This window comes from Schistocerca cancellata, unplaced genomic scaffold (genome assembly GCF_023864275.1).
Source record: "Schistocerca cancellata isolate TAMUIC-IGC-003103 unplaced genomic scaffold, iqSchCanc2.1 HiC_scaffold_782, whole genome shotgun sequence".
In the NCBI taxonomy this organism is placed as follows: domain Eukaryota; kingdom Metazoa; phylum Arthropoda; class Insecta; order Orthoptera; family Acrididae; genus Schistocerca; species Schistocerca cancellata.
The window spans coordinates 413,413-437,598 of record NW_026046793.1 but is presented as its reverse complement, the minus strand read 5'-3'; the positions used below and the strand labels follow the sequence as shown (position 1 = coordinate 437,598).

The following is a 24,186-nucleotide window of genomic DNA, read 5'->3' as shown; positions in this document are numbered from 1 at the left end:
TGCTTGTAGTTCTTTGCTGATTGTATCACTTACATACACTGTCTGTTGCTGTGGGTAATCAACACAAAAAGCACTTTATTTCTATATTTTAGGTGGCAACAACCATTTGAGACAGGTGTTCCAGAAGATATGGTTGTAAATGGAAAGAACATATTGCAGCATACAGCTCACTGGGATCGTGTAACAGCTTTCGTGGAAAGAAAGCAAATGAAGGAATAAGTTGTGGGGAAATCATATTTGAAAATTAGGATTTACAAATTTATTTATAGATAACATCATATTGTTTTAATACTTAACAAAAGCTATGTTGCTCTGTTAACTTGCAAGAACCTGGTTGAGTTATAGGTTTTTACACGTTTATCTGTGCAATATGTAAATTAAAATAAACTACTTTCTTCATATACTACTACAAAGTAATGGTCTTTGCAATGCACCGATGCACAACTGTGATTTCATATATGTAAGTATCTGAGTATGTGGCACTGCCTGTGTATGCAACCCCCCCCCCCCCAACCGATTATGCTCCCACCCCTCTCCGTCCATCTGTCGCCTCCACCTCGTCCATGTCTGCCCCCTCCCTTCCCTCTATGGTACATTCAGCAGCAAATGTGAATACTGTCTGCTAAATGTGTTGGTAATAGAGTTAGCAGCAAAGTAGTAATAAATTTAAACATCATCCCTGATGTGACATTTTAACTGCATGAACTGCAAAATGTACTATGTGATAACTTTTTTCGTCTCGTAATTTTGTGAGGGCTGCAAGTCAGAAAAAAATTGAGTAACGGTTTGAAATTAAGGATAAAGTTGGTTGCAAGTCACTAAGTACTCCCGTTGGCAAATACTGGATAGCAATCATAGTAGCTACATGCTATGCAACAAATAGTTTGGAAGTATGGATTAAACACATCGAAGATTGTATAAGCACTGTATTCGTTTCTTTCAATTTTATCAAGTAGCACAAATTGATTAACACAAGCATTTTCTCAAAAATGATAAAGTTCTAAAGTGAAAGAGTAAATACTTCCCCTAATTCACGTAAGGTTCTTAAAGTCGGTAAGTATCTTGTACTGTAAACTTTGTAAATAAGGCTTGTCCTTCCTCAGGATTTGAGCTATCTTGTTATCAAGTTTTATGAAATCTGTTCAGCTATTTAGTTATAATAAATTTAAACGTCATGCATGATGTGACCATTTTTCCATCTCAATGTGTATGGCATTTTACTCCTGAACTGTAATAGGTAGGTGGTTCTTACCCACACAGCAATTGTTGCCTGACAGTAAGGGACGTGTGTACCAAATTTGGTTGAAACTGATCCAGTGGTTTAGGAGATGTGGAATATACATATGTGTATACATAAGTTTTTGTAATATGGATGGATTATCTAAAGTTTAAAACTTTAGAGGTTGTAACTTTTCCCCGTCAAATAAATTGATAGGCTCAGCAGAACAAAACTTTGAAACTCTCTGTAACTGTTTCACTAAAATTTTGGATGGTGTAAGAGCTGAAGTGCTAAACCACTTGATTTCCCCAACTGTATTAAAGAGAATTTCAAATGACCATTGTTGTTTTTCTGACTACTGTGTAATATGAAAAAAATTAGTATCCTGATAAATTTTTAATTGTAATGTGAAAATAATTGGTTCAAAATTGTTCAAATGGCTCTGAGCACTATGGGACTTAACAAAATAATTGAGAGACTTTCTAATGTAATGAAACAACTGTTTATCCTAAACATGAATACAACAGTAGCGCTGGTCGATTTTGCCAATGTGGCCTCTCCGTCTGTAACAAGTAAGTATACTCACCATTTTTCAGAATTTGTAATATTAATATGGAAGTTACAAAATTCCTCAGTTTGAAAATAACAGTTAAAATAAAATTTTTTGTGTCGTCTCATTCTCACGGTAGGCACATACTGTGGGAAGCAAGGAGGGGATATTGTTTGGTGGCCGGTATCCTCTTCTATAATACAAACTGTGTGCAAGTATTAGTTGGGTTCTTTACTCAAAAGAATAGAAAATTACTCAACTCAAGATAGTCCAGGTGTTGTGGTACAAGCTCTCCATAGTAGTCCACATTAGCCTCGCTGCTGGTGACGTGAAAGTCCGCTATATACACTGCTCTGGTCACTAGGTAGAGGCTGAGCTAAGTAAGTTTCTTTTCCAGAAAGGCATTTTCAGTGGAAAACACTATATATACTTTCACTAACGAAATATTAAATGCTCTGAATAACTGGAAGTCACCCGTTGGGATTTTTTGTGATCTCTCAAAGGCTTTTGATTGTGTAAATCATGGAATACTTCCAGATAAGCTCAAGTACTGTGGTATGAATGGGACAGCGCTCAAATAGTTTAAATCATACCTAACTGGAAGAGTGCAGAAAGTTGAAATAAGCAGTTCACATAATATGCAGAAAAACTGGTGGTTCCTCAAACTGGGGAACAATCAAGAATGGGGCGCCGCAAGGTTCGGTCTTGGGTCCTCTGCTGTTCTTAATATATTTAATGACTTTCCATTCTATATTCATCGAGATGCGGAGCTGATACTTCTGCCGATGATACAAGTATAGCTATCGCACGCAACAGACAAGAATTAAGTGGTGAAATTGTAAACGATGTTTTTCAGAAAATCATGGTTCTCTGCAAATGGGGTCTCATTAAACTTTGGCAAAACATAGTACATACAGTTCCACACAGTAAATGGAATGACACCATTAATAAATATAGACTTTGATCGGAAATCTGTAGCTAAGGTAGAATATTTAAAATTTCTAGGTGTATTCATTGATGAGGGGTTGAACTAGAAAACACACACACTGAAGATCTGCTGAAACGTTTGAGTTCAGCTACTTACGCTATTAGGGTCATTGCAAATTTTGGGGATATACATCTTACCACGCCTATTTTCATTCTTTGCTTTTGTATGGCATCATATTCTGGGGTAACTCATAATTGAGTAAAAGAGTGTTCATTGCACAAAAGCGTGTAATCAGAATAATTGTTGGAGCTCATCCAAGATCATCCTGCAGACACTTACTTAAAGAACTAGAGATCTTCACTGTAGGCTTACAATATATAGTGTGTGTGTGTGTGTGTGTGTGTGTGTGTGTGTGTGTGTGTGTGTGTGTGTGCGCCAGAGAGAGTGTATACCTGTCCTTTCTTCCCTCTAAGGTAAGTCTTTCCGCTCCCGGGATTGGAATGACTCCTTACCCTCTCCCTTAAAACCCACATCCTTTCGTCTTTCCCTCTCCTTCCCTCTTTCCAGATGAAGCAACCGTTTGTTGTGAAAGCTTGAATTTTGTGCGTATGTTTGTGTTTCTTTGTATGTCTATCGACGTTGGGACCTTGCTTGTACAATTAATAAGAAAAATTAGTTTTTGTTGACACTGAGAAGACCAGAAAAGTTAAAATGAAGAGTTGGAACATATTTTCCATTGACTAGAGAAATTAAGTCATTATTTTTGTTAGATATTTCTGTTGATATTTTGGAGGCTTGCACAGCTTTCCAGTAACAAATGATTTTCTATTTTCTAGCAGATTATATTTTTGTATTTCATGAATATCTCCTCAGTTTACTCTGCCTTTCATGGTTTGACTCAATTTTCTTTCTGTTGACTTCTCTTTGGAATATTTTTGCGGCTTGATAATCTTCACTAAAAAAATTTTACAATAACTTGAAGTGGTCTTCATGAATCATGAACTGTTTTAAATTTTCAACAGGATTTTTTTTAAGATCTCTGTTCATCATGAAATGCTTCTCTAGTTTACTCAAAAGGTTTTTAAAATCAGTGAAATCGTATGATGATGCAAAGACATCATGAAATTGTGGATTCTTCTTCATGCTTGTAATCTACTGAACAGTGATGTGAAACAGACATTGCTTCCTCACTTCATGTCCATTTCATTTGGCAAATATACTAATCTCCATTTCTTGTATGCTCTTTCATGAAGTATTTAGTTTTTTAAAGGATGAGAATTGGCTGAGTAAAATATAAAGTCTGCAGAATCTCCTACATGTGAATTGACCATCTTTACAATAAATTTGTACATGGGTGTTGAAATTTCCCTTCACTTCCATCTTCCACGTGCCACATACAGAAAGTTCCTTGTTTCACTTTATAGTCAATTATTGTGATATTGTAAGTTCTGCAAACTCGCTTGAATCTGTGTTGGCCACAAAGATTTATTGAATTTAATTTTGAATACTTTTTTAAATGTAGAGAGATTAGCATTGTCTCCATAGATAACTGCTATAGTTCTTCCTCCTATAAACTTGTGGGACTTCTGTGTTGGTAGATAACGATTCTCAATGCATGGGACTGATTTAATAGGTGTGTGCATGTAATTTTTAGCATTGCCGCCAACTGAGAAAGGATTATCTTGTTTGTCCTGAAGATCTACTGCAGATTCACCTTTAATTTTTTCAAAGTTGAATTGTCAGTTAATATCACAGCATGCATGTAATACAAACTTTGACACTCAGTTGTTGTCCGTTATTTCAAAAATATAAACAAGGGTTATCCTTTGTCTTTCTTAGGATACTTCTACTGATGTTTTATTTCAACAGTAGGGCCTACGATATATTCATGTTTGCTTGGACAAATCCTCGGTCTTCCAGTAATTAGAAACCATCAATATTCTGCCCTCTTCTGTAAACAATTTTGAATACAGTTCTACGTGGTTGGCTTAATACTTTTTATATACAAGAACTCTTGGTCTGAAATATTTAATGAACTTTATATATGCTTATGTTTGGAAGGATGGTTTTCTTCTTTCCCTTAGTGTTTACATAATATTTGGCGGCCCAGTTTTTGTCATCATTGATACTAGTTGGAACGAAAAGTTGATCACAATCCATGTGACAGTTCTCTTTCAATAGTTGATGCTCAGAAGTAAAAAAAAACTTCATGCATTCTGTACTTTTCAGTGGAATCTTGATAGGAGCTCAGTGATTTTAGTCTGCTGTGCATCCTTTTATTGTCACTGTGGTCTCCAAATGAATTGTATTCTTCTTCTGCTGTTGATATATTGGTACACTGAAAGTCGAAATCAGGATCTCCTATTTTGTAATCAGTATTAAAGACTTCTTGGATACTGTTTGGTTGGAAGTGTGTTACTTCATTTCAGTATTTGTCAGTGATATGGCAGAAATTCTTTTCTCAAAAGAATAGAGTTCTGCTCAGTTACGAATTGCAAGTACTGAGCATATTCATAATTGAATAGAAGACAAAATTCCACCCTATCAACCTGCTTAATAAAATTAAAGCAAGCATGCTTAACAAAACTTTCAATGTTTTCATCTTTTTCTTTCATCTTAAGCAGTCAATCTGGTTCTTGATGGTCCTCAGTGTTTTGTCCTTGGAAATTAAAACCATTTTTTCAGCCTCTTTTGTAAGGCGTGGGATTGTTGATATGCGTTACGTCTAAAAATGTGAAGAAAGAAAAATAAAAGGAACGTTTCTGTGCGGCAAGTAACATACTTTTGCCTTCCAATTGTAGACACAAAGTTCAAATGGTGTCTCAGCAAGATTATTTGTAGTATCTAACAGTTCTGGGAACATAGTAGTTCACCGTGATGACAAAGGAGGTTGAAACATAATATGTATGAGTGTAGTTTGGTGCAAATTGCATTATTATCTGAGCTTTGGATCACGAAATTTAAATTTCTGTTAAGCACAGGAATCAAAATTTCCTGTAGCACGCAATGTCTAAAGGCATCCAGTAGAGTCGAACAAATGGGTCCAAAGAAACAACTAAGGAGATGGTCTTTCGTGGTTCACTTCTGTCACGTCTGGTCTCATTCCGTGGAACATTGTTCACAGTTCACTTCAGCTAGTCTCGTTCTCTTGCCTCGATCTCACTTGACTGGTTTTGCTCTTTTTTTGTATAGTCACTCATTCGATTTCAATTTTTTTAAATTATGTACATTATACAAAAATTAACTTGTATGTAATACATATATATTTTTCTGGTAACATGAAGAGAATTCTACATATCTCTCATTTTGATGGACTGCAGAACAACAATTATCAGAGGAAAGTTGTTTTATGTTGACCAATTAAGCGAGCAGCCATTGCTTTTTATTTCATATGTTCTTTCGTTTGTTTGATTTGGCAACTAGTTTTTAAAATAACTTTAATAATTTTTTTAACTGTAGTGTAAAAATGTTTACATTAAACTTCCAATTTTCACATTATTTCTAAAAATGAAACATGACACTTAATGAGGCTCTTATTTTTCAAGCTGAGCCAGGTAATTTACTACCTTTAATTCAGTAACTAGGTGTAGAATGTTAGCAACTTGACACTGTGAAGAATCTGCCTGAAGCAAGATCAACACATTTCCTCTATCAACCTAGATTGGCAGCCAGGGTATTACACATCAAGGATGATGCTGTAGAAAGTATGTATTGGTCTGCCAAAGTAATTATACCTGAGGTGGCCTTTGAAGCGCTGGTAAAGGGGGGGGGGGGATGGGAAAGGAAGAATCAATGGTGGAATATAGGAGAGAAATTGGTGAAAATGAAAAAGGAGGCCTATAATAAATAGCTCAGCACTTGGCTTGATGAAGTCCATAAAACATACGAAGCTAAATAGAAAGAAGCACAAAGGGCCATTACTAAAGCATAAAATGAGGTGTGCTGAAAGTCAGAAAGGATATAAACAAAAACTTAGATGGTAGTAGGGCAAGCAGAGTGTGAAAGGTGGTGGTGGTGGTTAAAAAAGTGCTGAGATTCCTCCGATAAGCTTAGGGTGGGTCAAGTATTACCAAGCGCTGCTCACAGAGAAAAGAAACCAATTTATACAAGACATGTTAAACTTGATGGAAGAAGATAAATATCCATGTCCACGACAGATAACCTCGCAAGAAATTTGTAAAGCTGTGAAGCCTGTGAAAAATGGGAAAGCACTGGGGCCAATTGGAATAAAGTTATAAATAATAAAGGCAGCTCCTATGGTTGTGTGTGATATCTTTGCAGAGTTGAATTATTGGCATGATAAATGGACCTGACACTTGATAGCCAAAGTTCCAGGCCTTCCTCCACAAATCCTCTTACAGATGTTTTAAAACTTAGAAAAAAATACTTAAGTCTGACATTCTGCCACGAAGTACAAATTTTCGATGCACAATTTCATGTACATAAAAAGTACTACGACCATCGTCTGCACATTCCACCGCAACCGTCGCTTGCTGGGTTTTCGTGTCATATCCGTAACACCAACTCTCATCACCTGTAATGTCGTTGTTCAAAAAGTTTTAATTACTTTCTCTGTTTTCAAGTCCTGACACACATTCATGCACTTTTTTATTTTTTTTTATTTTTTATTTTTTTTCGTGTGGGAAGGCGCGACAAATTTAGTGGCAACATGTCACGTGTGCAAATCCTCACTCAAAATACGCTGGTTACCCTAGGTAAGTGTTGGAGTGGGAACTTTTCAAAATATGGTATCTCGTAAATGACTCGCACTAGAATCCTTCAACAAACACCACTGAAACTCCAATTTACTCTACTTTTAGTTTGTTGGTGTCAATGTTCGTTGTTCCATTCAAAAAAAGTGTGTGTTTGTACGAAAAATACACTACCAAGAATTATTACAGACACTCTACGAGCTAACAATACAAGCCTCTGACTAGCAATCCGTTCTGTGGATATCGCACATCAATAGCACTTTCCATTTCTGCAATGTTTGCGGTCCAAGTTTCATATAATTCACTCTGTGTAAATTAAATTTTCTGTGTGCTTCGTATGTTATAACGGTTGAAAAATATCTTGTAAGGGGGCCGGTTGTACAACGCCCGGTTAAGGTTAGCTAACCACGGTATAACTTTGACAGCGCGTTGTACGCATGGAGGTGGAATAAGGGGAGATGCCGCTACAGACTTCCGCTGTACGTTGTTTTGAAGCCAGTGGGCGGGGCCTGCCGCCATCTTGGATCCCCCAAAACGTTAGCAGACGAGTGTTTACAATTGCTTCTTGTTCGCTATTTCTGTCATGTGCACGCAATATTTATTTTATATAGTAAATGTTACACCTGTTTTAGTGAACAACACAGCATAAGGAACGCAACTTTAAACGTTTTTCTGGTCTTAAATGCGTATTCGATACAGTAATACGACACGAAAATATGACGGTTCTGTCCTCAGTACTGTAATTCCTTTTTGTTTATACACTTAGAATAACTATGGAAAGCGTGATTTCGTAATCCATTTGAATTCACTTTCATTGTGTTTGTGTCGATGATTGATAAAGCCAGAACTCCAAAAGCAATGATTGATAGTTCAGAAGCACCGATTTGTAATCGTTGCATTTTCAAGTCAAATGCAAATTTTAAATGTCCAAATTTGCAAGAAACTTATCTTATTTCCTTTGAAGTCCCATAGATGTATGCAGGGAAGATATAAACAAGCCAGCTGTCACGTCAACAAAGTGAAAGATTCGTTAAATTACGATGGAAAAGAACGGAATTTAAGATTGTCAGGCCCATTGTAGTTTACACATCTGCATGGTTTTTAAATTGTACCTACCAAGTGACATTCGGTGTGGCAAATAACAGCAATTTACAGGATAACACGACAACACTGTGATTAATGTCATTATCTAAATTGCCTGGACTTAGATAGGGAGCTTTGCTTTAACAAATATGTAACCCTTTAAGTACTTATAATTTAACCACTGTAACAGGTGTTCCACACATTTTACTGAAGATTTAATTAACTACATGTAGTTACATTACATTTATATTAAATTATCGCATTTTAAAACATTAGTCCCCATTTCCAGGATATTTCTTGCCAGGACTTTTCAGTTACTTGGGAATAACCAAATAATGAAAACCAAGCTCACCTCCAGAGAGCTCTTTGCGTAGGATTGATAGGAAATCTAAAGTCAAATCATAGAAATAAAACCATACTGTACAAATTTACAGTGCATCAGAATTTAAAGTACTACATATAAGAAAATGACGCTTAAATATGTCCACTTACGAATGAAATGTGATTTGTTTAAACTTTAGATTGCAATTAGAACGATTATTACACCCGTAAGCGATGTAGCCGTCATTTTTTTTATCAAAACACTTCACGACTACACGGAATCAAACCACCAGAAGCGAATGCTTTGGGGTAGCTAACATGGCGGATCTTCACTTGGGTTGGCTTCAAGTTTGCGACGTCATGACAACTCCTCTTGCCGGCTGTGTGGTTCTAGGCGCTCCAGTCCAGAGCTGCTCTTCTGCTACGGTCGCAGGTTCAAATCCTGCCTCGGGCATGGATGTGTGTGATGTCCTTAGGTTAGTTAGGTTTAAGTAGTTCTAAGTTCTAGGGGACTGATGATGACCACAGCAGTTGAGTCCCGTAGTGCTCAGAGCCATTTGAACAACTCCTCTTATTTTTACCTCCATGGTTGTACGATGCCTTTTTATTCTCTGGTTAGTTAACCCTGGAATAGCGATCTCGTTCAGTTAAGTTGGTAACAGTGGGAGAACACTCTGGGTATTTTCACGCGTTTTTGAAGTTTATTTACGTCTAGTCATCTGCAAAAAGAGCTCAATTAAAATGATCGAGAGCCCAAAACTATTCCCTGGAAGATATATTAAAGCTTGTCGATATCGTTCACGATTTCAGAAGCATAATAGAGAACAAGAAAACGCATGCAGTATCATGTAGTGAAAAGGTCAGTCAAAACATTTAACTAAGCTTGTGATGTGTGTATAATGAAATATCTCTTGAAACTGGTTAAATGATTAAGTATTCGTTGTTTGACTAATAAGATATCTTTCCAAATTTCAGAACAAAGCATGGGAGAAAGTATGCGATCTCTATAATTAACGATCATCATCATGCAGAACCAGTGATCAGCTGCGACAGAAATATGACACGCTAAAGAAAGAGACCAGAAAATATTGTGCTGCATTAAGGCAGCATAGGCTCCAGATTGGCGGTGGACCTTTTGTCGAACATAAATTTGTAATTGTGTATACAAAAAAACACAATTTAATTAAACTTTCTTCAGATGGCCGCACTAGTCATTTTGATTCTGACGCAACGTTTCTATGTAAGAATATTCCGTCCAATATGGTAGATGATGAATTTTTCGTAGGCAGATAATGTAGTAACTATTTTGAAAGGCAAGCAGCTTTTTGAAATAATGAACGTCATGTCATCTTTTCAGAGACCACCAACAACACAGGCGTCATGGAGTTTAATTTAGAAATTAACATCTGGAAAGGAATTTTTTAAATACATTGTGTAATTACTGTGTTATAAAATCTGCAGTGTTTGTTAATCTTGATGATCAGCTGTTTGACCACTGCAGATTTTATAATGATAACACAGTAATTACACAACGTATTTTTCAACCATCCGTGTGTATTACTTTTCTTCCTTCATGATGGTTGAAAAAACCGAATGTACTAGAGAATAAAGTTACAATGTACAGCTGATGGCAAGAAAATGCATTGTTTCAAATACATAACAGCTGTTGACAGCTACCTTATCTCCATCCATCTGGAAGTCATATAAAGTATATACAGATAAACTGAAGGAGAGGTCGAGATGTTTTCAGATGGGCTGGTGTGGATAATACTAATGTTGAGGAACACAACAGCTATGTTCCATAGTTTCCTGATAATATTACTGTGTTCAACGTGGCTTGAGTAAGCGCAAATACACTCCTGGAAATGGAAAAAAGAACACATTGACACCGGTGTGTCAGACCCACCATACTTGCTCCGGACACTGCGAGAGGGCTGTACAAGCAATGATCACATGCACGGCACAGCGGACACACCAGGAACCGCGGTGTTGGCCGTCGAATAGCGCTAGCTGCGCAGCATTTGTGCACCGCCGCCGTCAGTGTCAGCCAGTTTGCCGTGGCATACGGAGCTCCATCGCAGTCTTTAACACTGGTAGCATGCCGCGACAGTGTGGACGTGAACCGTATGTGCAGTTGACGGACTTCGAGCGAGGGCATATAGTGGGCATGCGGGAGGCCGGGTGGACGTACCGACGAATTGCTTAACACGTGGGGCGTGAGGTCTCCACAGTACATCGATGTTGTCGCCAATGGTCGGCGGAAGGTGCACGTGCCCGTCGACCTGGGACCGGACCGCAGCGATGCACGGATGCACGCCAAGACCGTAGGATCCTACGCAGTGCCGTAGGGGACTGCACCGCCACTTCCCAGAAAATTAGGGACACTGTTGCTCCTGGGGTATCGGCGAGGACCATTCGCAACCGTCTCCATGAAGCTGGGCTACGGTCCCGCACACCGTTAGGCCGTCTTCCGCTCATGCCCCAACATCGTGCAGCCCGCCTCCAGTGGTGTCGCAACAGGCGTGAATGGAGGGACGAATGGAGACGTGTCGTCTTCAGCGATGAGTCGCTTCTGCCTTGGTGCCAATGATGGTCGTATGCGTGTTTGGCGCCGTGCAGGTGAGCGCCACAATCAGGACTGCATACGACCGAGGCACACAGGGCCAACACCCGGCATCATGGTGTGGGGAGCGATCTCCTACACTGGCCGTACACCACTGGTGATCGTCGAGGGGACACTGAATAGTGCACGGTACATCCAAACCGTCATCGAACCCATCGTTCTACCATTCCTAGACCGGCAAGGGAACTTGCTGTTCCAACAGGACAACGCACGTCCGCATGTATCCCGTGCCACCCAACGTGCTCTAGAAGGTGTAAGTCAACTACCCAGCAAGATCTCTGGATCTGTCCCCCATTGAGCATGTTTGGGACTGGATGAAGCGTCGTCTCACGCGGTCTGCACGTCCAGCACGAACGCTGGTCCAACTGAGGCGCCAGGTGGAAATGGCATGGCAAGCCGTTCCACAGGACTACATCCAGCATCTCTACGATCGTCTCCATGGGAGAATAGCAGCCTGCATTGCTGCGAAAGGTGGATATACACTGTACTAGTGCCGACATTGTGCATGCTCTGTTGCCTGTGTCTATGTGCCTGTGGTTCTGTCAGTGTGATCATGTGATGTATCTGACCCCAGGAATGTGTCAATAAAGTTTCCCCTTCCTGGGACAATGAATTCACGGTGTTCTTACTTCAATTTCCAGGAGTGTAGTTCAGACATCAGTGAAGAATGGTGGGATTCAATGTTTTTGCTCTGAAGCAAAAATGGGCCTCTCATCCAAATATATTCACTAAAGGCTGAATTTTTTCTTATTAACTTATAAATAAATAAATAAATAAAAAGTTCTGCGACTGCTGTGGTGTTTACAAAAAGGATCATTTCCAATAGAAAACAGTGTATCAATATTGACGTCATGTCTGAAATTGGGACACTACCGTTTTATCAAAGCGTTTTGCAACATGAGAATTTACGTTTTTGTTAAAACTGCCATACAAATAGTACCCATAAGTGGTGTGGATTTTCGATTTCGTTAAGTCTATTATGGGACTGTCTTCTAAATAAAACGAGTCAATCCTTTCTACTACTGCAACAACTGTAACACACGCCAGATATGCAAGACTATTTTGGCACGAATAGTCGTTTTAATGTGCCTAATTTAGAGAAATAACACAATGGAATTCATGAAGTACGGAAAGGAAATACATTTTACACAATTTAACAATATTATCTTAGAAAACAGAGAAATAGTTTCACCTGTCCACCCTATGTTTCCAGTTTCTGATGTACAAGATTGAAAAGACGAAGCACGGCTTCCTTTGACAAGCGAAATCTGCATATAAATTCTGAGTCGTCGAATTCATCAAAATAATTCGGGCGGTGTCTCACTTTCTTCACCTTCCTCATTGTTATGAACACTTCAGCCAAAAAATCGTCACCGCTGTCTGAATCTATGGGTGTTCCTGCACTCTTTAAAACTTATTCCGTGGTTAAGCTCGCTAACCGGCCAGAAATCACCGCCTAAGCCATCCCCGAGTTTATTCTCAGGTTAGGCGTTAGCCCGGGTTCGTACAAGGCGTTTCTCGCCCTATTCCGGGGTTAGAGCTTAACCGGCTGCTAACTGGGCGTTGTACAACCGCCCCAAGGTGCGCAGTTACTGCGAAAAACAGTTTAGGAAAGCGAAAACTGGGTAATATCATGTGATCATATTCTGTCATCAATGAGTGATGCTGTACTGCAACTTAGCGGGACCACGAAATGTGATGAAGCGATACTAGTTTCATGTATTTTGCTGTTTTCGTATTATAATGCCATTTTAAGGCAACTCTTAGTACGATTTGTTTTACTCACATGTCAGTTAATAACATAGCGATAGTAAAAACCTTCAGGACAACGTAAGGTGAAAGAAAATATCGTGTGTTCATCACAAAGCAATGAATAGGCTAAGAGCTGTGGGCCGATGGTAGTTTCACGTCCTGCTAATACCTGTTTTCCGTCTTCACATTTGTAATAGATTCTGGGACTTTGTTGATATTGTAGTATGAATATGTTCTGAAATATTAGATTTGTGCTCTCTTAGGAATGAACTAATAAACGTGAAACTGCAAAGGCTTTTAAGAATATTTGGTTGTTGCGAGTTATGAAGGTGCAGTTAAGCCAGAAGCTAAGAGGACAGTTAACAGTTTACATGCCAGTGGACCTCTTTTCACCTAACTCAACAGGTGGCACAGAGCACACCTAACTGCCTTTCTTTCTTACTTTCCTTTCTTTCTTACTTTCCTTTCTTTCTTACTTTCCTTTCTTTCTTACTTTCCTTTCCCTTCCTTCCTTCCTTCCTTCCTTCGCTTTCCTTCCCTTTCTTCTGATTTCAAAAATGTTAGCCAATGAGCAACGAATTATGACATCTGCGAGATGCAGATGTGATGTTTAATGGAGATATAATAATGGTGCACAGTGCTACAGACATAAGCCAGATTCACGCACGAATCTAATGTGGCGCCACAGCTTGTAGCTTGGTGTAGTGGCATCGTGAGCTACCGTTCACACAGGACGCCACAAATTCTATGTGGTTGCACAGCTTGCAATGCGACATCAACTGAAATGATACGCGCGGGTATGAACGTTATATTGCCTTAGCGCTGCGACGAGTTAAATAAAAGGACGACGAAATCCGAATGCCGGATCTGAAAATAGATTCCGCACGGGAATAAATCGGGGGGGGGGAGAACAAAATGGCATTTATAAAAGAAATAATTCTCATAGATTTAAATGCTGTCTGCAGTGACAACATAACAGCTGACATGTAAATATAATTTGCAGACACGCAAATTTTCCAGGATTTTACACTCTATTTATTCGTTGATATAGGTATTTTGAGTAACTAAATTTTGGTTTAACAGCTGCGACATGACACACTACAGCTTTTTCCTCCATATAATTCACAATTTACCCAATGTCTGGCTTTACAAATTACGAAGTTTTTGTGACTCGCTTTTCTGGCTACATGTTCTCTCTCTCTCTCTCTCTCTCTCTCTCTCTCTCTCTCTCTCTCTCTCTCTCTAAAAAATGTATCACTCAAATATTGGTTTATACTTTCCATTTTTTACAGAAACAAAATAAAACACGCGAAAATCGAATGGAGTAAAATAGCAATTACTACACGATAACTGCGACAGAATGCTCGTGTTTCGAAACACTGCCACCAGGGCGCAGTGGTAGTAGGAAAGTGGCGCAACAAAGTATATCCGAGCTGAACTTCTTGTGGCGTGACAAAAGTTGTGTGGCTGAAGTTGCGCCACTAAAAACTGGGAGCTCCAACTGGCAACTGCAATGGTTTTCTTGGGCGTATAAATGCGGCTACATGCTGTACATTACTTTAATGGGGGAAACCACATCAGGAGGCAGTTGGACACTGATTTTTTGGGTGGGAAGAATTAATTAGAATTTAATCAAATTTTGACATTTAATTTATACAGTATTTCGAACAGTTTTTGTGATTTTTTTTAAATAATTTCAGCTAAAAATAAGTTATGCTGTGCTGTCTACTGAAGGTTGTGAGTGTAGTTCTCCAATTGTGTGCAGTGTACCCATTCCAATTTTCATCTGAAATCGAAAAGGTTTTGATTTTACATTAATAACTTATTTTCTATGAATACGAACCTCCACACAGGTGAACATAATGAAAATTAAAAATTTTGCTGTAGTTGGAACAATTTACTTCGATTTTCACCTCTAATTATGCAAAGAAAAGTACCCTTAAATCGTATCATCTGACAAGTTGATTTATATAATACGTAATTTTATAAAGAATCATACTATAAATTTTCATAATGATCGCTTCTATACTTTGAGTTAGACTGCACGCAAATGTGATGTCATTTCGAGAAAAACGCATTCGAAAAATACATTCTAGCAAACTGGAAATTCAAGGAAATTAACAATAACATAAAATTCTTACCGATTAATCTGAGATTCCAGCTCCATATAGTAATCCTTCTTCTTCATAGCCGGCCGAAGTAGCCGAGCAGTTCTAGGCACTGCAGTCTGGAACTGCAAGACCGCTATGGTCGCAGGTTCGAATCCTGCCTCGGGCATGGATATGTGTGATGTCCTTAGGTTAGTTAGGTTTAACTAGTTCTAAGTTCTAGGGGACTAATGACCTCAGAAGTTGAGTCCCATAGTGCTCAGAGCCATGAGGCTGGTGCTATGGGGAGGTGCGATGGGGAGGTTCCCTTGTAAGTATTGTTGTGTACGTGCTAAATGTTTTGACTAGAAAATTTAATAGTGCTATTGTGAATAATAAAAATCCAGAAAGAAATTTTAAGACTTTTTCTAGTCTTAAATCCATTTTTGATCCTGCACTAAGACACATTTCGCTTTGTTAATGTAACTTTCTTTTCATTATAAGTGTCGAATAACAAGGAAGAGAAGTATGTGATACGATAAGTTTACTTCCATAATCCAGCATTTTCCTTAATATGGTTTACCAAAGCTGATGCTCAGTTTATGCCCTCTTGCCAAAAGTGGTGAGATCTTATTTCGCTTTATTTGGCCAGTTTCCAATCTTCCCTTCTCACAGAGTTCATCCAGGGAGCTTTTCGAGATGAACTGATTTTAACACTCTCTGTACCAGGCCTATTTTATGCACCCGTCCCTAGAAACCGGGCAATTTTACCAATATTAAAAAAATTACTGCATCAAATCTACTGTTTGGATTGTGGCAAATTTGGTACCATCTTGAAGCTGCACATTTCTACTTTAATTCTGAGTGAAAGAAACTACTTTACAATGCACAGCTTTAAGGTACAGTTATAGAAATCACTTAGATGTTTTAAGAATTTAGAAAAAGTCATACGAATAAGGGAATACAATTGTGATTTATTTTTAACCAAAATTGTGGCACTACATTACATGTTTCTGATAGTATACAGTATTACATATAAATTTCACACAGAATCATATTGTTTTTTAGTGTGGAAAATTTTAAAGCAAGGTTCCAGGCAGAGTGCAACGCCACACTGTTCACATTCGTATCGTGTCTCTTTGCGAGAAGCCTTGCCACTCTGTTTCTTGCTCCTGGAACTGCACACGTGACACACACGAGCAGCATACTTCTTAGTAGTTGCAGGTATGTGCTGCAAAAAATGTCTCTTTGTTAGCCGACCTACAGTTCCTTCATTTCTTGGAATGAATTCAAGTGTGTCGTCTTCAACAAGCTGAACTGCAAGCACTGTTATAAAGTCTGTTATTGTAATTTTCTTCCTGTGCACTGCATTGTACAGCCAAAATGCATTTGATACTCCCATAAGCAGCAAATGGAAATATAATTTTCGCCACCATTTCACAGTTCTGTGCTGGAACGGATTGTACTGCAGGCGTTGGTCTCCAATATCCACTCCAATTTTATTGAGGTTGTAATCAAGTACCTGAAGTGGTTTCAATACTACAGACCCATTTCTCTTAGTATGCGTACCAAATGTTGCTTGATGCCTTGTAGACAATGTATACACATCTCTCTTATCTTTCCACTTCATTGCCAATACATTATCTTTACGCCGAAAAGACATTTCGCCCTTTTTCAGCTTAGCAGATACTAAATCTTTAGGCAATCCTTTCCTGGATTTGTTCACAGTACCAACAGCTCCAGTGCCTTTCTCTGCCAGTTGCTGAAATAGCTCTGGACTGGAATAAAATCGATCTAAATACACAGTGTGGCCTTTGTTCAGCAAGCTGCTGTCAGACAACAATCGCAAAATAACCGCAGACGAAGAATTGTCAACAATATGCTTACCAGCATAAACTTCAAAATTTACAACATAGCCACTACTGGCTTCAGCAACAGCATATACTTTCAGTCCATACTTATGAGGCTTATTTTGCATGTAAACACGGAAACTCACACGACCTCGAAATGGGCAAATTCCTTCATCAATTGTCACTTTTTCTGAGGGACGATATGCCTGGATACATCGCTCCTTCAAATTATTATAATATGGCAAAACTTTGTAAAGTGGATGAAATCCATCTTCGCCTGGTTTTTTCTGATTTGAATTGTCAACAAGATGCAAGCATGACAGTATCTGAGTGAAACGCAAACGGCTCATGACATGGGGACAAAAGTTACAACTAAGAACAGGATTAGTGCTCCAATGGTCCGCAATTTTGGGCTTTTTCGAAACACACATGTGGAAAATAATACCCAAGAAACGCCTCATCTCACTTATAGTCACTGGCTTCCACGAACTCAAAACTGAATGGGGCTTCAGATTATTTCCTCTTCTTTTCTTCTGTATTGTCTGTGATGCATACAAATTTGTCTGTCTCTTGAGTTCATTTACGTCACTGTCAGTAAGGAACACTTTACTGCAATCCAGTACAGAACTCGACTCATCAATATCCACTAGTATCTGCCTGGGTGTCGTGTTGACAGGCAGAGGTCGGTAGGTGTCAACTGCAGTCCACTCACTGTCTTTCGGATACGGCACAGCTGCTGGATTTGAAGCAACACCTTCAACATCATTCTCGTCTTCATCTGAAGACAAACTGTCATCAATCTCGTCTTCTAAAAAGAATATCACATTATGTGTAACTACATACATCGTTTACACATGTTCAACAGATATGTGCGTACTGCACAATTACGTGGAAAATTCGGAAATACGTACCTTCAAACACACCATTGCATTCAGAATCGTCTGAATCACTCTCTACATTATCCAGAGTGTCGCTATGATTGATCAAATCCGCAATTTCTGCGTCTGATAAACCGCGCCGAAACATGATGACAAACAACTGAATGATATACAGACTGAGAACGCAAAGATAAGTTTTAACATGAATTACAGCGCTGCCGTGACATCTATGGACGCATTTTGTTAATAAACATCTGAAAAACGTATAGCGCTGGCCAAACTCGTAGAAATAACGTTGCAGTGTTTTGAATGAAATTAAATGTAGCGGCCCGTAAATTTTACGGGCTTGGTGATTTTCGCGCGATCCCAGGCCCGTAAATTTTACGGGCTTGGCGCTTAGAGTGTTAAGTCTAAAGCCAAGTGACAAAAACAAAACTGCTACATTAAAACGACACAGCGCAGCCAAATTTCATGTATATAAAAGAAAATAACGCTTGGAAAAAGTCCACTCACTATTGAAATGTAATTAATTTGCACTTTAGACTATAACGAGCATTATTAGTACACCAGTAAATGCTGCAAGCAGGCATTTTCAATCAACACATTTCCCCAAAGAGCTAATGTTTGGGTGACTACCATGGTGGATGTCAGCTTAAACTTTTTGACATATCTACAATATTCCTTATTATATCTTCATGGATCTCTAATATCCAGGCCACTGAACAAGACTGTTCCTGCAACAAAACACAGGAAGTGACATAATACACAATCGTTAGCACATGAAGTTGAAGGTATTGTGGGTATTTGGGTATTATCTTCGAAAATGAAATTTTTGGCGGTTATCAAGGTCTGTGTTCGTTACTGTTTTCATCAAGATTCCTACATGTTGCACCAAACTGTTGTACCAACTCAGCAAAAGGCATCAAGCTATACAGAATTTTAAATGAGGAAAACAGGAACGCGAAATGGTTGCAAAATTGTTCTAAAGAGAAATGGAATTGCGCTGTACAAGTAAAGCTATGAGAGATACGTTGTTCAAATAAATGACTGCAACTAGAATATCGTACTTTTCTATAGAATACAAATACATAAGATTTAATTAAGCTACATTCTCAACTCGAAATTAAGAGAGATTATGGGTGTTTCCAGCTTTTTCGCAGCCTTGCTTTCGAACAAATGGTGTTAAATTTGCTGAAAATAAAATTTTAACTTCCATGAAGTTAAATTATATAACTACAGGAACTTAACAGTAAATGTGTTGTCATGTAGAGCATAGTACAAAATTTCACTGCTGTATCTTCAAAAGTGTGAATAAGCTGCACCTTTTAAATAATATGTGTTTTCAATGAGTGTCCTCACTTAAGAGAACTCTTTGAAATGTCACATACTTTTTTTCATCATGGTGTTGTGTAATCTGTTCGAAATGCTCACTCCAAAGTCATTTCTACTCTATGGAATCGACCATGGAGGTATAATCTGAGTTGTTGTGTCACAAACCTGAAGGTGACATCTGCCATGCCAGTTGTTTTGAACATTAGATTCTGGTGGAAGTGTTTTGATCAAAAATGCCGGACTGCGTCGTTTATGAATGAACTAATTGTTCTAATTATAGTCTAAACTGTGAAGGTCTCACATTTCTTTCTTAAGAGAGGACATTCATAAAACTGACCGAAAATATAATGGACTAGAAGAACTCAAAATTTCAGTAATTAAATCGCATCTGAAGTACCTGAAAAACAACTGTGTGATGCGACTTTCATGCCACACTCGCTTTTTGAAGCAACACTTTAATACTAGCTCAGTGAACAATAATTCCAAGGACTACCTTCAAGCATTCTATGGCTATCTAGTTGCTGTGATAATATCCTTTGGTTCTATAAATGGTGCATTACTCTTTCCTTCATCTTAGGAATAATAACAAACCAGCTGCTTTGTTTATGAAGAAGAAATTCCTGTTTTGGCTTACGCTACTGATGGATTTCATCCAGAATTGCAACTTATGATGGAGCTCTTGTTTTTAATAGGGGGAATGTAGGGAAGCTGAAGGTATTAGTTCTTGAAGTTATTTTTGTTCTGCCATTGTAACCACAAAAATGCGTGATCTTTTTTTACCTCAATAAAGCAAAACGTTTCTGGTGAAAAAAATCACGCATTTTTGTAGTTGCAATGACAGAAAAAAATACCATGAAGAATTTTAAACAACTATGGCCACACAAATAAAGAATTTGAAGGTATTAGAGAGAATGTGCTTTAAGATAGGAAATTTCACTCAAGACATATTGAAAAAAACATTTACGGCGCCACTCTGTAGCTAAAACGTAGATGAGATCTGGTAAGGCAAAGAAAACAGAAAATAAGAAATCAAAACAGAGGTCTTGAAGGGAAAGAGGATCCTGAGTACAAATTGGCGTCCGTCTGAAGAGCTGACCTAAGAAAAAACTACATATTGCATTTCCAGAAAATTAACTTTTTAGTGTTTACATACCTTTTCCTCCTAATATATGGTTACAATTATGAAATTTTGTACACTTATTTCTACAAATCCACTAAATGTTGTTTACAATTGACTCCATCCGAACAGACCTCGGAAGGCCAGATGGCACCAACTGGCCGCTGTGTCATCCAAGAGTGCTCGACAGACCTGGCCAGACAGCCATTCAAATTCTAGCCAAATCTGATATTGCTTAACCTCTGTGATCTGATGGGAACCACCATTACTGATGCCACAAGACCATTGGCTGTTATATTATACTCACTAATTATTAAAATTCTCCTGTTTGATACATTAAAAAAACCTCAATGAGATTAAGCTGCTAAAATTTTGTAGAAATCTATTGAATGGTGTGAGGAAAAGGTACTTATATTATTTACTGAAAATAAAATTTTTAAATCCTATAAAAAAGATAATTATATATAATCCAAACAACATAACAGTAAATATATTAATTTCATGTGAAGCATGGTACAAAATTTAAGTACCATATCTTGAAAATTGTGGATTTGATGCATATTAACATAGTTTGTGTTTTTCATGAACATCCTCCCTTAAGTGGACTCATTTAAGCATCACACACTTCTCTTATTGGTTATCCGAAATATATAACAAAAACGACGCGAAATACATCTTATTACTGAATCAAATATGGAATCGACCATACAGTAGAAATATTTCTGGAGTGAGCATTCAGAGTCACAGGCCAATATTGTGTTGTCAACATACGTTGGTACCATGTTTATGTGGTTTTGGAATAGTGTTGGTTTGCCTGTAAAGTTTCCAGTACATTTAGAATATCATTACATCACTAGTACAGACTGATTCCCTTCGTAAGTGATTATATTTGGTACAGGCATGTTTTAGACACCATAAAAATTTGTATTCGATACCCAGAAAAACTAGCTTCTTCACTTTGAATATAAAAAATCAGACCCATTTTTTTGTTTTTCAGACAAGTTTCATAGCTCAATTTACCTGTTTTTTTTTTATTTGCGTTACAGTCAGCGCTAATTTTCAGATTGATATGGCATCATTTTCCTGTTGCCGAAGCTGTCCTAATAATCTATAGCTTTGTAGGCGTTGTAAAACGAGTAGATGGTAGCACACTGCCTTTGAAAGTGTCCTGGAAAACATAGTTTGGCAAATTTTAGTGACTATACCATCCATTACATTATATTTGTGTATTTACTTTTCTCTTTTTTTGTGGTCTCGCATAAGCTGACTGGCAACTGTTCGACACTTTTTAGCGCAATTTTTGTATAAGCTGCCATTAAATTATGGAATAAGTAATGTATACCATTATACACACCTCAAAAAAAAAAATCTTCCATCACCTCGGTCCCGAGAGTTGCGGAACATGAACCGAAAATTGGAATAGAGATCATCATAAACATTTTCGCCCTTTTTATTGCTCATGAAAACCACACATTGCATGTTGTACCACCATACAGCGAGACCTTCGGAGGTGATGGTCCAGATTGCTGTACACACTGGTACCTCTAATATCCTGTAGCGCGTCCTCTTGCATTGATGCATCCTGTATTCGTCGTGTCATACTATCCACAAGTTCATCAAGGCACTGTTGATTCAGATTGTCCCACTCGCTAATGGCGATTCGATGTAGAACCTTCAGAGTGGCTGGTGGGTCATGTCATCCATAAACAGCCCTTTTCAATCTATAGCAGGCATGTTCGATAGGATTCATTATCCTGAAGGAAGTCATTCACAAGATGTGCTTGAGGGGGCCTGAATTGTCGTCCATGAAGACGAATGCCTCGCCAATAAGCTGCCGATAGGGTCGCACTATCGGTCGGAGGAGAGCATTCACGTATCGTACAGCCATTACGGCAGCCACCAGCAGCGTACGTTGGTCCCACATAATGCCACCCGAAAACAGCAGGGAACCTCCACCTTGCTGCACTTGCTGGACAGTGTGTCTAAGGTATTCAGCCTGACCGGGTTGCCTCCAAACACATCTCCGAAGATTGTCTTGTTGAAGGCACATGTGACACTCATCAGTGGAGAGAACGTGATGCCAATACTGAGCTGTCCATTCGGCATGTTGTTGGACCCTTCTCTACCGCACTGCACGGTGTCGTGGTTGCAAAGATGGACCTCGCCATGGACATCGGGAGTGAAGTAGGGCATAATGCAGCCTATTGTGCACAGTTTGAGTCGTAACACGATGTTCTGTGGCTTCACAAAACGCATTATTCAACAATGTGGCGTTGCTGTCAGGGATTATCCGAGCCATAATCTGTAGGTATCTACATCCACATCCATACCCCGCAAGCCACCTGACGGTGTGTGGCGGAGGGTACCTTCAGTACCTCTATCGGTTCTCCCTTCTATTCCAGTCTCGTATTGTTCGTGGAAAGAAGGATTGTCGGTATGCCTCTGTGTGGGCTCTAATCTCTCTGATTTTATCCTCATGGTCTCTTCGCGAGATATACGTAGGAGGGAGCAATATACTGCTTGACTCTTCGGTGAAGGTATGTTCTCGAAACTTTGACAAAAGCCCGTACCGAGCTACTGAGGGTCTCTCCTGCAGAGTCTTCCACTGGAGTTTATCTATCATCTCCGTAACGCTTTCGCGATTACCAAATGATCCTGTAACGAAGCGCGCTGCTCTCCGTTGGATCTTCTCTATGTCTTGTATCAACCCTATCTGGTACGGATCCCACACTGCTGAGCAGTATTCAAGCAGTGGGCGAACAAGCGTACTGTAACCTACTTCCTTTGTTTTCGGATTGCATTTCCTTAGGATTCTTCCAATGAATCTCATTCTGGCATCTGCTTTACCAACAATCAACATTATATGATCATTCCATTTTAAATCACTCCTAATGCGTACTCCCAGATAATTTATGGTATTAACTGCTTCCAGTTGCTGACCTGCTATTTTGTAGCTAAATGATAAAGGATCTATCTTTCTTTGTATTCGCAGCACATTACACTTGTCTACATTGAGATTCAGTTGCCATTCCCTGCACCATGCGTCAATTCGCTGCAGATCCTCCTGCATTTCAGTACAATTTTCCATTGTTACAACCTCTCGATACACCACAGCATCATCTGCAAAAAGCCTCAGTGAACCTCCGATGTCATCGACCAGGTCATTTATGTATATTGCGAACAGCAACGGTCCTATGACACTCCCCTGCGGCACACCTGAAATTACTCTTACTTCGGAAGACTTCTCTCCATTGAGAATAATATGCTGCGTCCTGTTATCTAGGAACTCCTCAATCCAATCACACAATTGGTCTGATAGTCCATATGCTCTTACTTTGTTCAATAAACGACTGTGGGGAACTGTATCGAACGCCTTGCGGAAGTCAAGAAACACGGCATCTACCTGGGAACCCGTGTCTATGGCCCTCTGAGTCTCGTGGACGAATAGCGCGAGCTGGGTTTCACATGACCGTCTTTTTCGAAACCCATGCTGATTCCTACAGAGTAGATTTCTAGTCTCCAGAAAAGTCATTATACTCGAACACAATACGTGTTCCAAAATTCTACAACTGATCGACGTTAGAGATATAGGTCTATAGTTCTGCACATCTGTTCGACGTCCCTTCTTGAAAACGGGGATGACCTGTGCCCTTTTCCAATCCTTTGGAACGCTACGCTCTTCTAGAGACCTACGGTACACCGCTGCAAGAAGGGGGGCAAGTTCCTTCGCGTAC

General features: G+C 39.0%; 1 protein-coding gene across 7 annotated transcripts in view; it reads left to right on the top strand.

The window, feature by feature from the left end:
- LOC126143123 (disks large homolog 5-like) overlaps positions 1-24,186 on the top strand; it is a 1,046,479-nt gene that overhangs the window by 841,804 nt on the left and 180,489 nt on the right. The window contains exon 10 of one of the 7 annotated variants that reach the window (XR_007529639.1): positions 93-345. The exons of 4 other annotated variants lie outside the window; for them this stretch is intronic. Coding sequence is in view for 2 of the 3 variants with exons in the window: in XM_049915317.1 (XP_049771274.1) it covers positions 93-219 (127 nt within the window). In the remaining variant the exon portion in view is untranslated. Of the gene's footprint in view, positions 1-92; positions 373-24,186 lie in introns of those variants that run through there. 2 more of the 7 variants (XM_049915317.1, XM_049915309.1) reach the window with 2 other exon arrangements.